The sequence below is a fragment of the Lepidochelys kempii genome, chromosome 3 (genome assembly GCF_965140285.1).
Source record: "Lepidochelys kempii isolate rLepKem1 chromosome 3, rLepKem1.hap1, whole genome shotgun sequence".
NCBI lineage: Eukaryota > Metazoa > Chordata > Testudines > Cheloniidae > Lepidochelys > Lepidochelys kempii.
In genome coordinates, this window is record NC_136382.1 from 31,684,829 (window position 1) to 31,698,143 (window position 13,315).

A 13,315-nucleotide genomic window follows, 5' to 3' on the forward strand; every position below is an offset into this window, starting at 1 on the left:
ACCCCACAGGAAGGAATTCTCAAGTGCACCTTCCTGGGCTCTCAAAGGGGTTCTATATTTGGGTGGTGACAGCCTCTACCAATTCAAGGTCAGAGAAAAGTTGTAACCTTGGAAATACAAGCCTAGAGCAGCAAGTATTAATTTTTATAGTCTTTGAGGGCCCCCACCTTCTGCACTTGAAGTGCCAGAGTGGGGAATCAGCCTTAATGGGCACTCATCTCCACGTAAGTCATTTTAAATGACTTACATCAGAGCACTACACCATGCTCTAAGCCAGAGAATAGCTGGAACAGTTTTCTTTAAAGTAAAGACTGTTGTGGGCAAGTCCCATTTCATCTGGACAGTTGACCAAACTCTGCCATTGAGTAAATAACTATATGGACAAAAGCCATATTCCCTCTAGAAACCATTTTTATTCAAGTGCATGTGTCCAATTTCAGCTTTGGCTACTCAGTGAGCTCCAATTTGAATAAGTGGTAACAAATAGATGATTAAACTACTCTGAGATGAATTTAAAGCATCACTGCATCCATTAGGTACCAGATGCCAAAGCTAAGACAAACAGTGGGTTTGGCATTCTAGCCCCTGCATGGCCACTTATGACCATGCTCCTTTTGTTTTGCAGGCTACCTTGAACAAAGATGTTTTTATGGATTAATGCCATATCGCAAGGAAGCGGTTCACAGCTTTGCCCTTCAGATCAGTGTATCTAGTGAAGTGTTGCCTGTGACTGAACTCTAGAATTTGGTTTTTTTGGCTGTTTAGTAACTCACTTATGAAATAGTATTTCCTAAAAGAAAGAAAGCTTCAATTTCAAGCAGAGTCCAGCACATAAGTTTTTTTCCTCTAGTACCTAGAACACTAGACTTTTAATAAGCTTCTCAACTTCCATATAGTTTGTATTTATACACTGCCAGAAGTTTAACAGATCTGTCAGGATAACCAGCAGGTCTGATTCAAAGCTTTATCATTTTAAGTTACATACAAGTAAATAAGCATAAAAACAAAAAAGGTTATCATGCAATGCGATGTCTAAAAGTTTAGTATAAACTCAAGCTTCAATATTAATGTTGCCAAAAACACTACGTCAGAGTTCTTTATTTAATATTAAAGTGCCAGGTTTATGTACAAACTATTACAAATAGTAAAAAGTAAACTTAAAACCTGCTAAGAAGCAGTGAGGTCATGTAGCTTCCCCTACAGTATCTGAGAGCCAAATCTCTCAAATCTAATTTAAGACTGTCATTTCTCAAGCACTTCCAGCACTGAGATAGAAATTCCAGAAACTAGTGATATCTGTGTATAACCTCCCTGTTGCAAGGGATGGCATTTGAGATCACTTCAAGAATTGAGGATTTTTCAGGAAATGATTTTATAACACAAGTTACTCCATGTAAGCATTCTATGAATTAACACCATTGGCAATATCTAATTAAAGAATTTTACTGCTGTAGCTATACTAGCCTCCTCAAAACAGTACCATACCCCCTACACTGTTCAAGAGTGGGATTTCAGTATAATATCCAGTCACAATGTGAATTCATATTGAAAGCAATGTTTCATTCAAAACAGCACACCCATTGTATCTTAAGTGGTCTCAGTTCATTTAAAAGTCTGCATCCAGAGTGAAAGAGTTATCTGTGGGTTTTGACATTACTCCCATCTTCTGGTATTCTCCTACTCGCTTCTCAAAGAAGTTAGTCTTGCCTTCCAGTGAGATATTCTCCATGAAGTCAAATGGATTCTCTGCTTTGAATATCTGAAAAACAAGACTTCTAATCACAAATGGGTTTTCACATCTGGGAGTAGAATGAAAACAAAGAATCAACTGGGAAGTGAGGACTAGGAGTGGGAAAGGCAGTTTAAGTTTACTTAATGCAAAGTAATTCAGTTTATTATCTGGCATGTGAAACCCCTCCCACTCACAGAAGTACAGCATCCAAGGCATGGATGCCTTTTCATCTGCTGCTCTCCTAAAGAAAGGCAGAAGCACAGTGGTTCTTGCAATTGTCCTCTTTCCATCACGGTTTATTTGTCAATATGTATCACATGGGTCTCCATCCAGGACAGTGGGCATTAAGATCAGTGGAAACAACCAACTGGCTTGAAGGATCTTGGCTTTTAGTCAGGAGCTGAAGACTGTCACATTAAATAAATGGTGGAAGCCATTTTACATATTCAAGATTCATAGGAAATATCAAATGAATGCAGCCCTTTTCCAATGAAAGGCACTGCTTATAAATCTTACCTTGCTAAATCCCAGCTCCAACATAAGTCGGTCTGCTACAAATTCAATGTACTGTTTCATTAAAGTGCAATTCATGCCAATCAGCTTTACAGGTAGCGCCTCTGTCAAGAATTCCTGCAGGTATGAAGAGGGGAGGTTAGTACAGAAGGCCTCAGCATACAAACATTTTATTATCTAGAACAGTGGTTCTCAAACTGGTCCACAGACCACTATTCAGGTGGTCCAAAGATAGTTCTCATGTGCGACCACGCAGGCACACACCTTAGAGGGAACTAAGGACCACCCACCTAATTAGTGGTGCTGCGCAGAGAGGGCACATCCATCACAGTAGTCTTAACTTTCTAATGATATTAAAATCACAGTTGTGTGATTTTATTTGTAGAACAAAAAATTTTTAAATATAGTGCTTTTATCCAAAGTGCATTACAATAATTAGCTAACAGTACAAACATTTGGAAAGATTAGGTGATCCACCCTCAGCAATTTTCAAGTGGTCTGCAGGAAAAAAAGTTTGAGAACCACTGATCTAGAGCAGTTTCATGGCCTGATAGTTTTCTGTCTTTTAAGCTAAAATGTGAGCATTTACTACCCAAAACAAGGAAGACCTGCTCACCTGCTCTATCCTGACAGCATTGGTAATGACTTCTCTTACTCTTTCCTCAGATGGTTTGTGAATCAAGTGCTTGAACATTAGGCAGGCAAAGTCGCAGTGCAAACCCTGAAAAGGTGAATGTGTAGATATTATTTCAGGAACATTGATTAGAAGTGCCACCTCTTCAAATTTGCCTCTGATTTTAAAAGCCCATAAATCAGACACCATCAAACCCCAGGATGATTTTCCCCTAGAGAAAATGGGTCACTTTTTAGTTTCCGCCTTGGCTTTTGAATGGAGAGGCAAAGTGCACAATTAAGTAGGCAGCCTTCTTACTAGACTTTCCCTCCAATCACCACTGTAGTGGAAACAGTTTATACACTCACTGCCTCAATTCAAGTCTTATTTATTCCCAGATATTGTTTATCCATTTAATTTAGCACCAGACAATTCATAAGAATTATAAATAATTGTTTTGAAACATAAGGTCATTTGTACCTTGTGGTGCACTGTAATAAGAGATTGTTACAAGGTTCTCTCACCTCATCTCTGCTGATGAGTTCGTTAGAAAAAGTGAGTCCAGGCATTAACCCTCTCTTCTTCAACCAAAAGATGGATGCAAAGGAGCCAGAGAAGAAGATTCCTTCCACTGCTGCAAAAGCTACTACACGTTCTCCTGTCAGGAAACATTAGTGTAAGTTTTGCACTGAAGTAAATGTTTACCTAGCCTTAAAATTCAAAGTATACTGAGAGTTTTCCATTCATGAGATTCTCTCTGGAACTGAAACAATGGCTTTCTTCACTACAAAAAACAAGTGTTAAATAACCCATGTACAAGGCTGTAAGAAAATAGTAAGCCAGGATTTCCTCAACACTTCTTTTCTGATGTAGCCATGGCCTGAAATGTTATCATGTTACACTAACATTCTGATCAATTTTAGTCTGTTTTGACATCCTGCAAGTCAGAACCCAGAGTGGTCTGAGAACATATGAGCAAAGATTTAATACTCAAGGGATAATGGGAATTTCAATTGCCTCCCACCTGCCAAGGGAGGCAATCAAGAATCCATAAAGCAGATGAAATATTTATCCTTCAACAGAAGCATAGTTCCTTAGGAGGAATAACTATACATGCTTCCAAGCAGCTACAGAAAAACATACTGCCAACTAGAGACACTGGTCATAAGGGACCAGTTGGAACTAAAAATGCAATCACAGCAAAGGGGAGCCTCTGAGAATAATTTGCTTTATCTGAGACTACAACCTTCTTCCAGAAGGAAGGCAAATAATCACTTGCCCTTTGGCCACACTATCCTTTGGAATGTGGAGAAGCATGGCTATCGAAAGCTTCACTCTTGCTAGGAAAGGAAACATTTAGCATCCAGTAAATGCACAGTTCAGAAATGCACTCACCAAATGTTGCATGTTTGTCCCCAATCCACTGCATGGCCCAGTCAGCCTTCTTTTTAACACAGGGCAGCGTTTCAATGGCATTGAAAAGGAATTCTCTGGAAAGCATATAGTACATTAGAAGGGGAAGAAGTCAACACACCAGTGCAGTAGGTATTTGCAACTAGCTGTCATAACAGATTTGTCGTTGATTAACCTGAATTACCTGCAACTAACCAGCACATTTTGAAACCAGTATTTAAGAACTTTTCTACATTAAGGATTGTCACCTGTGTAGCCACACTGGTACTAATCCCAGCATAGACATACTGTATATGTGCTATTTATCCCTTATATCAGCCCACCACCACTGTTCCAGAATTCCAGTGCATCAATCCCTATTGTAGTCTGAAGTGTACTCATGGCCTTTCAAACATTTTGGTGCACAAACTGCAGGTTTCAAAGTCTTCTTGTGATAAGCTTTCTAAAAAACTGTAGAACTAATCCATAAACCTTATTTTCACATACTTAATTCTGAAATCTTTCAGGCTCACTTTGATATGTTTACATCAGCCCAAGGTAAGGTTTAGTTTGTTTTTAAAGTTGACAGTTTTAGCACTAGTGTTTTAATAACTCAAAGGCAAAGTTTTAAAGCATCCAGCTGTGTGTATCTGTAGCTGTGAGAAATGAGCATGGTTTACTACATTAGAAAAGACTGGTTGAGAAATAGTTATGACTTGCTGACAATGGTAGTACATAATTTCAGTTTAACCACACAGCAGGCATAGACAACCATTACATGGGAAGATGCACCAAGTTTTAAACCTGAGATTTCAGTGTACAAGTCAAAAAGATACAAGCTATAATGGTTCCCATAGAAACTGTTCTAGGTCACTTAACTTATCAAGTAGCCAATGCAAGTGCCTCTCATATTAGAGTGTAGTCCAGTTTTAAGTATCTATATAGATTGACTTTGTTTCATCCCCTCATTTATCACTTATTGAAGTTAAATCTGTTTTGCTTTTAATCTCAAAGTCCAGCCTCCGGTACAGTTTGTTGCACCTTACTGTTCTGTAATATATAGGGCCCTACCAAATTCATGGTCCATTCTGGTCAATTTCATGCTTTTAAAATTGGTCAATTTCAGTTGTTCATATCTGAAATTTCAGTGCTGGGTCTGAACCAAAATGGGATCATGAGGTGGGTATGCAAAGTTGTTGTAGTGGGGGTCCCAAGATTGCCACCCTCACTTCTGTGCTGCCTTCTGAAGGCAGCACCCTCTTAGCTTCCTGTAGAGTTAGAGGATGTTCCCAGAGATGGAGGTGGGTAGATCTTCCCCATGCTGCTGGGAGCACCCCAGTCGGGTGCTCCTATCTGCTAGTCCGTGCCAAGGACAGATTAAGGGAGGAGCCCCCAGCCAATTTGGGGCCCCCCAGGACAAATGGGTGCCCCAGTCCCAGAGGAAGAACCCCCCAATCCCGAGCTGAAGCAGCAGGGGGCAAAAGCCCCAATCCTGAGCTGCAGAAGCCCACATGGGAGGAGGAACCCCTAGGCTGGGCACTGGAGTCATAGAGGGGGGCACACAGACACCAAGAATGCCCCAGCTGCAGCTGCCAGGTGCAAAAGCCTCCAGCCTGGCAGAAGCTGCTGTGGGAGGAAGCGCCAAGCTCAGCACCAGGACCTGGAGTTGTGGCAGGAGCTGGCCCAGGGTCAGGGGAGAAGACAAAGCCTGGAGTTGAGCTTCTGGGCTGCTGCAAGCGCAGAAGTGAAGGTGCACCAACCTCATTTCTGCACTGCCTCTGGGGGTGGGTCTGATCTCCTCACCAAGAGCAGCCATGCAGGGGATGGACAAATCCTGTCCCACCCCAGCATGGTGGGACTAGCAGCTAGAAGCCCCAGGCTCCCAGCAGGAGGGGAGATCAGATTTCACAGGGGAGGGCTGATTTCATGATCTGACACTTTCTCACAGCCATGAAATTGGTAGGGCCCTATGCCTGCAGAGTTCTCCACGGTATGTTCACCAGTCTAAATTAAATTCTCAATCTTAAAACAATACAGAAGGGACTTAAAACAGAAGTATCACTACTAGATTCCACCAGGACTTTACAGCAACTTGAACATTTCATTATGTGATACTAACCTTTGTTTTGGATCTTTAATGTAAGTATCTATGAGCAGACTGTACATTTCTGAATGTATGTTTTCCATAGCAATCTGGAAGCCATAGAAACAGCGAGCTTCTGTTACCTGTACTTCTTGGCTGAATCGCTCCACCTAGAGGAGAAACCAAACATGACTGTTGCAGAAAGCATTACCCACTTAACATGTTGCAGTTATTTGCTAAACCCCCACAAGTATCTCCAGTTTTGCTGTACACCCCCTATGGTCTGACAAATGTTTTCATGTTCAAAAGCTAAGCCTAGTGTAGTGCATTAGAATAACAGGCTCCTCCTTAGTGCCAGGAATCTTAGGTTCTGGCTTGATCTCATCTTAACTCCTTAAGTATTTGGCCATAAGGTAACATTGCACAGTTTTCCCATCTCTGCTTTATCCAGGGCAGGAAAGTGGAGCATTGATAGAAGTATAGTAATATTTTGCACTCCTGCAGCTAATGAACAAGGATTTTACATCACAGTATAAATGTTATTTCAGTCTCAACTGCCCTATAAGATAAGCAAATACTGCCACCAGTTTAGATGAAGCAAACAAGATTGTGGAAGTGATTCATTCCTCTCCTCCCCCCCCCCCCAAAAAAGTGCAGTCACAGAGCCAGGTTACCAGACTCCCAAATCATGTATTCTTACAAAGCCATCCTCTTTCCTCCCAAGAAGGAAAGCTTAGTTTCTGAAAAAGTACACAAGAGTCCTGTCTTACAGAGCAATCCCTGATTTACTGAGTGCAACTTCCCCACCCTCTCCCTCACCAAAAAATGGATTATAGATTTAATAGGTTTTACAGCAGAAGTAGCTCAACAGGTGCTATCTCATTAATAGGAGTTTTATTTGGACAACTTTGTTAACAGAATGATTTCCATTTTAGGATTGCTCTTGTGTACTTACCAAATTCTCATTTACAATGCCATCACTTGCTGCAAAGAAGGCTAGGACATGTGAAATGAAATATTTCTCCTCAGGCTTCAGGGACTCCCAGTGTTGAATATCTTTGGAAAGATCAACCTGAAAAACAAAAGCAGACATTTACAATTTTATCATTGTACTAAAGAATGTACTTCTAGATAGATATTTAGAGCAACGTTATACTGTGTATTAAACATCCCATTTTCTCAATGGTCTGTGAACTAAAATACCACTGCAATAAATGAAGTTTAATAGGTTCCTAGAACCACGGAAAGCTGTGCTTGTTTTATGTCACTTTTTTCAAAGCTATTTAATCATACATTTGATATAAATTAATCTTTTGAAGGCAACAGTACACTTAATACACAAGCAGTCACTGCTGGCTCTTACCAAACTTAGGCCATGTCAACACTAGAAAGTTAGATTTGTTTAACTATATTGGTCAGGAGTGCAAAAAACCCACACCCCTGACCAGCATAGGCCAACCTAAGTCCCCATGACAGCACTAAGTCAAGGAAGAATTCTTCCATGGACCTAAATCCACACCTTAGGGAGATGGTTTATGTACACCAACAAGAGAACCCCTCCAATCAGCACAGGTAGTTCTAAACAAAAGCACTACATGGGTACAGTTTTAAGGGAAGACGTACCCTTTGACTGTAAGCTCTTTGGGTCATGGACAATCTTTATTGTGTTTGTACAGCACCTAGTACAATAGGGTCCTGATTCATGACTGAGGCTTCTTGACTTTATTGAAATGCAAATAAAGTAACACTCCGGGGAAAACATGCTCCCTTATGAGCTGGACTGAACTGTAATGTCAGGTGGGTTTGTCCACTGAAGCAACCAGAGCAGGGATTGACTAATGGGAGCCCCTCACCTCTTCAGCTGTCCAGAAGGAAGCCTCTGCTTTCTTGTACATCTGCCAGATATCATGGTACTGGATGGGGAACATGACAAACCGGTGGGGATTTTCCCGTAGGAGGGGCTCATCTTCCAGATTGCTAGGAGCTTGTGTCACTGCTTTGGGTTTCAACTAAAGGAGGCACAACAGGAAAACTTGAGTTCAACATTCCCAGTATTGGAGACCTCCCATCCCAAGGATGGGATGAGAGTGGGAAGGAGAGGAGGAGGAAGAAGAGGCAGGAAGCAGCTGAGGAGGGGCAGAAAAAAAAAAGACAGGGAATTCCAAGGAGGGAGAGTTCATAGAATATCAGGGTTGGAAGGGACCTCAGAAGGTCATCTAGTCCAACCCCCTGCTCAAAGCAGGAGGGATCCCCAATTAAATCATCCCAGCCAGGGCTTTGTCAAGCCTCACCTTAAAAAGGTCTAAGGAAAAAGATTCCACCACCTCCCTAGGTAACCCATTCCAGTGTTTCACCACCCTCCTAGTGAAAAAGTTTTTCTTAATATCTAACCTAAATCTCCCCCACTGCAACTTGAGACCATTACTCCTTGTCCTGTCCTCTTCTACCACTGAGAATAGTCTAGAGCCATCCTCTTTGGAACCCCCTTTCAGGTAGTTGAAAGCAGCTATCAAATCCCCCCTCATTCTTCTCTTCCGTAGACTAAACATCCCCAGTTCCCTCAGCCTCTCCTCATAACTCATGTGTTCCAGACCCCTAATAATTTTTGTTGCCCTCCGCTGGACTCTTTCCAATTTTTCCACATCCTTCTTGTAGTGTGGGGCCCAAAACTGGACACAGTACTCCAGATGAGGCCTCACCAATGTCGAATAGAGGGGAAGGATCACGTCCCTCGATCTGCTGGCAATGCCCCTACTTATACATCCCAAAATGCCATTGGCCTTCTTGGCAACAAACGCACACTGTTGACTCATATCCAGCTTCTCCTCCATTGTAACCCCTAGGTCCTTTTCTGGAAAACTGCTGCCAAGCCATTCAGTCCCTAGTCTGTAGGGGGCATGGGATACTTCTGACCTAAGGGCGGCGGGGGGGAGGGAGAGCCCAAAGTGGGGCGAATTGGGGTTCCCCCGACTGAGGGCGGGTAGGGAAAGAGGGCGAGGGGGGAGGCAGAGCCCGAAGAGGACGGGGGAGGTGGAGGAAGAAAGGGTGGGTGAAGCCGCCCGCGCGCTGGCGGACAGGAGCATTTGGCGCCAAAACAAAAAGCTGCGGGAGGCTCCCCCTGCAGCCCGGCTGGCCGCCCACTCTCCTTCCCGCCATCCCCAGCCCGGCTGGCCGCCCACTCTCCTTCCCGCCATCCCCACCGCCCCGGACTCACCGGCTTCGCGTCCGCCTCCTGGAAGATCTTCCGAGCGGCCCTGGTGGCCAGGACCCGCGTGGCGCTGAGCGCGGGGGGCTGTAGAGACACAGACAGCGGCTGGTGAGAGGATCCGGCAGGGGCCGGGCGCCGCGCCCGGAGCTGGGGCGAGGGGGGGTGACGGGGACACTCACCGTGTTCTCCTTGTCGGTCAGGACCAGGTTCTTCATGGGCGACAGGCGGGGCTGCTCGTTGCGGACGGAGAACGGGGCCCGGGCGGGGATCATGGCGGCGATGGCTGGCGGGCGGGCAGAGACAGGCGGTGACTCCGGCTCTCACAGGCAAAAGCGACGGTGGGGCTGCGGCGCTCCCGGGGACACTTTATATTCCCTTCGAATTTGGCGCCAGAACGCCAGGCTGCCCAATCACAGCGCCAGGCACTGCGCCAATCCCGAACGGGGCCGTCCCCGCTGCGCTCCCATTGGCCAGGGACCTGGCCGCGCCGCGCTCCCCGTAGTCCCACACGCGGGAGCCGCCAAAAATTCCCACCGCTCCGCCCTTCTATTGGCCAGCGCCTCGCCACCCCTCCCCTCAGTTTTACACAAATTGGCATCAGCCTAAAGTCCTTGCCCTCCGCCTGGACGCTTCCATTGGCCAGAGCCTCAGCTGGACACGCCCCTGGATCCCCCCCCCCCCGTCCCCGCGCGCCTGGGTTCCCTTTTCTTCGTACCCTTTGTTGCGTTGCCCCGCGCCCACCGGGGGCAGGACAGTCTGTTCTTACCCCACTCTCACTTACAGCGCGGGCGGGTGACCGCATGGGGTGTTTGCAGACTCCGGAAAAAGGAAAAATGGATAAGGGGTGGCAGAGGGGCTGGCTGCCTTAGAGTGCTGTCTCCCCAGAGCTGCTGATCCCCATAGAGCACTGGTTTTTAACCTTTTTTCATTTGCAGACCCCTAAAAAGATTGGAATAGCGGTACAGCCCCCTTTAGAAATCTTAGGCATAGTCTGGGGGCACCCAGAGGTCCGTGACCCACAAGTTGAAAATCAGGGCCTGGTCACAGACCGCTCCCCCTACCACCACCAGGCAGTAGAAGAGCCCAAGAACCACAGAAGAAGCAATTCTACTCCCTTGGTGGAGGGTCCCAAAATCCCAAGTGTCAGCAATTTAGGAACCAGTGAAGATTAAACCTTTCTGCTGTGCTCCCATTGGCTCAAATGCCCCAGGAGGGCATTTTACTCTCTCTTCTTTTACTCCCCCTGAGTTACTGATGTTTTACATCCTGAAACATAATGGTCTTCTGTAAAAATGTAGCCCATCTAATATAATGTTGGATGTTCACATTTTCTATATAAATATATTTCTTGAATCCTCCTAAATTGAATGCCTCAAATATATCTTGTGGCAGTGAGTTCCACCAATTAGTTATGCACTGGGTAAAGTATTTCCTTTTATACATGCTATATATCTTACCTTCCCATTGAATGTCCTCTTGTTCAGATATAATTCAAAAGGTAAAGTAGGAGAGGCCTATTGACCGTCTCTGTGCAATTTATTATTTTGTATCGCTCTATCACATCTTCTCTCATCTACACCTTCTCTTCTGGTGTAGACAAGGTCAAAAGCCCAGATCCTGCAAAGATTTAAACGTGCATAACTTCATCCATGGGAAGAATTAATATGTGTTATATATGTGCATAAATCTTTGCAGGATCAGGGGCATATGAGAAAAATGTGTACATCTACTGTGAGTTTCATCTCAGATTTTGGTATCACATGGCCAAAATTTGTGTTTAGGATGGAGCTTGGTAGAGTATCACCATTTATTTTCACACACACACACATACACACTTGCTACTTTTGAGGGAGCATTGACTTTCCTGGAAAACAAATTATGTATGCCACTTGATTTCATACATTTCTTCTTTTGTCAAATGGTGAGGCACGAGAAAAGTAGAAAACTAACTGAAAGAAATAAAGATTTGAGGGAGGTGATTGAAGAAGGTATTTTCAGGACAGAGAGAGTGGAAGACTCTTCTAAAGTTAAGTGGGGTAGTTTGAGGAAGAAAAAAGGAGAGCCACAAGTGGGAGGAGAAAACAAAAGAAACAGTCAGTAGAGGAATAGGTAGAAGATAAATTGTAGGAGGGGAGGAAGACCCAATTGCAGAGCCTTGCAGGAAGGTTGAAGAAAAGGAGTTTGAAATTGACAGTCAATAATTAAGATTAATGATACTGTTTTATTATTAAATGAGCTGATAGCCCCTGAGTGTTATGTGATATTTAGTACAGTGTCAACTCATGCAGTAATAACAAGGGAGGAGGTGATTACATATACCTTGTTGGACAAGTTTGAACAGGATGAGCTCTCAGAGCAGTAACTCTCACTTGCTTCCTCATGGGAATAGACTAGATAACAAGACACCTGCTGCAGCTGCTATGTTGCTTGGCATTGGGAAGTGTATTTTTTCAGACAGGTTGTTTTTCTCCCTCTAGAGGAAATTAAAGCAAGTTTTTCAGTCAGTTACACAACTGTGTAAAACAGCCTAGCCCAAAGCTTCTAAACCTCTAGCTGCTGCTGACCTTTTTCCCCTCTTTTCATGACACAATACATGATCACACTCAGCTGTATAAAAAAATGAACAGAAGTGTATGCAGCATTGTTTTGCATTAAATGCAGGTTGCTCTTATTATTTAAACGGCGGCATCACTTTCTTCTCCTTACCCCTCCCCCAACTAGAATGTACTTAGCTCACTATGACTTGCAGAAAATTTAAATAAATAAGTATAGACAGGATGTGGCTTGTCGTGGTTTCCAGATGTGAAGGAAGGGATGTGTCAGTCCTGCAAGAGTTCCGAATTAATGTAAATGCAGCTTGATTCCAAGAAGAGTTAGAATATATGTATATACTTTGGGATTTAGAGTTATTACAAAAACTTACGTTTTTCTCTATTACAATAAAATCATTTAGGTGTGTTTTTGTCACTAAGGTAAAGAATCTCGGGCCGCTATATTACAGTACGCAAAACAGAATATGCAGTATTATGATGATTATTGTTTTACAGAAAGTCATAAAATCTATAGCACTCAAACATCCTCCTGTCAGTGTCAATGGAGTTACAGTAGCGATGAATCTGGCTTATATAATTCAGCAAAGCTCTTAAGCACAGGGTCAACTTTAATTAAACTTTAAATGTAATGAGGTTGTGTTTAAAGTGTCTGTGGGCCCAGTTCTGGGAGACACAGAGTGTTCTGAAATGCTATTAATGTCACTGGCACCTAAGCACGGGCTTAAGTGCTTGCCTGAACGGGGGCCACAGGTCTAAGGGCCCAATCCTGTGGTGTGCTGTGTGACTACTGTGAGGTGTTCAGGATCTTAAACACCCAATGAAGCTGATGGGAGCTTAGAGCGCTCAGTACCTCGCAGGATTGAGCCCACAACCACTGACCTCTGAACACAATTTCTTTGCTAATATGGGACGTAGCACTGCTTTAAAGAGAATGATTCTCAGACTAAGGTCTGTGGGCCAAAGAACACCTTGGTAAATGAGACAAATGTTTTAAGAAACAAGCAAAGGGGACTGCCCATACAGGTGGATCCAGGGCCGTCCTTACCCATACGCCCTGCGCAGCTGCGTGCTGCTCCAGCCCCTCCTCCTCCTCTTCCCCATGGCCTCTGCCCCAGCCCTGCCTCTTCGCACCCCTGCTCCACCCCCGCTCCACCCCTTCCCCAAAGCCCCTGCCCTGCTCCGCTCCCACCCCACTCCTTCCTACCCCTGGTCCACTTCTTCC

The 13,315-nt window shown here is 44.2% G+C and overlaps 1 protein-coding gene across 1 annotated transcript; it reads right to left on the minus strand.

Moving 5' to 3' along the window:
* Positions 1 to 1,068: 1,068 nt before the first annotated feature.
* On the minus strand, positions 1,069 to 10,106 carry RRM2 (ribonucleotide reductase regulatory subunit M2). Its single transcript, XM_073336027.2, has 10 exons — positions 9,721 to 10,106; positions 9,548 to 9,625; positions 8,187 to 8,342; positions 7,289 to 7,405; positions 6,370 to 6,503; positions 4,254 to 4,348; positions 3,383 to 3,516; positions 2,862 to 2,966; positions 2,249 to 2,362; positions 1,069 to 1,759 (listed from the first exon to the last, which is right to left on the minus strand). The coding sequence occupies exons 1-10, from the start codon at positions 9,811 to 9,813 to the stop codon at positions 1,607 to 1,609; spliced, it is 1,179 nt and encodes a 392-aa protein (XP_073192128.1). The 5' UTR covers positions 9,814 to 10,106; the 3' UTR covers positions 1,069 to 1,606.
* Between the last annotated feature and the right edge of the window lie 3,209 nt (positions 10,107 to 13,315).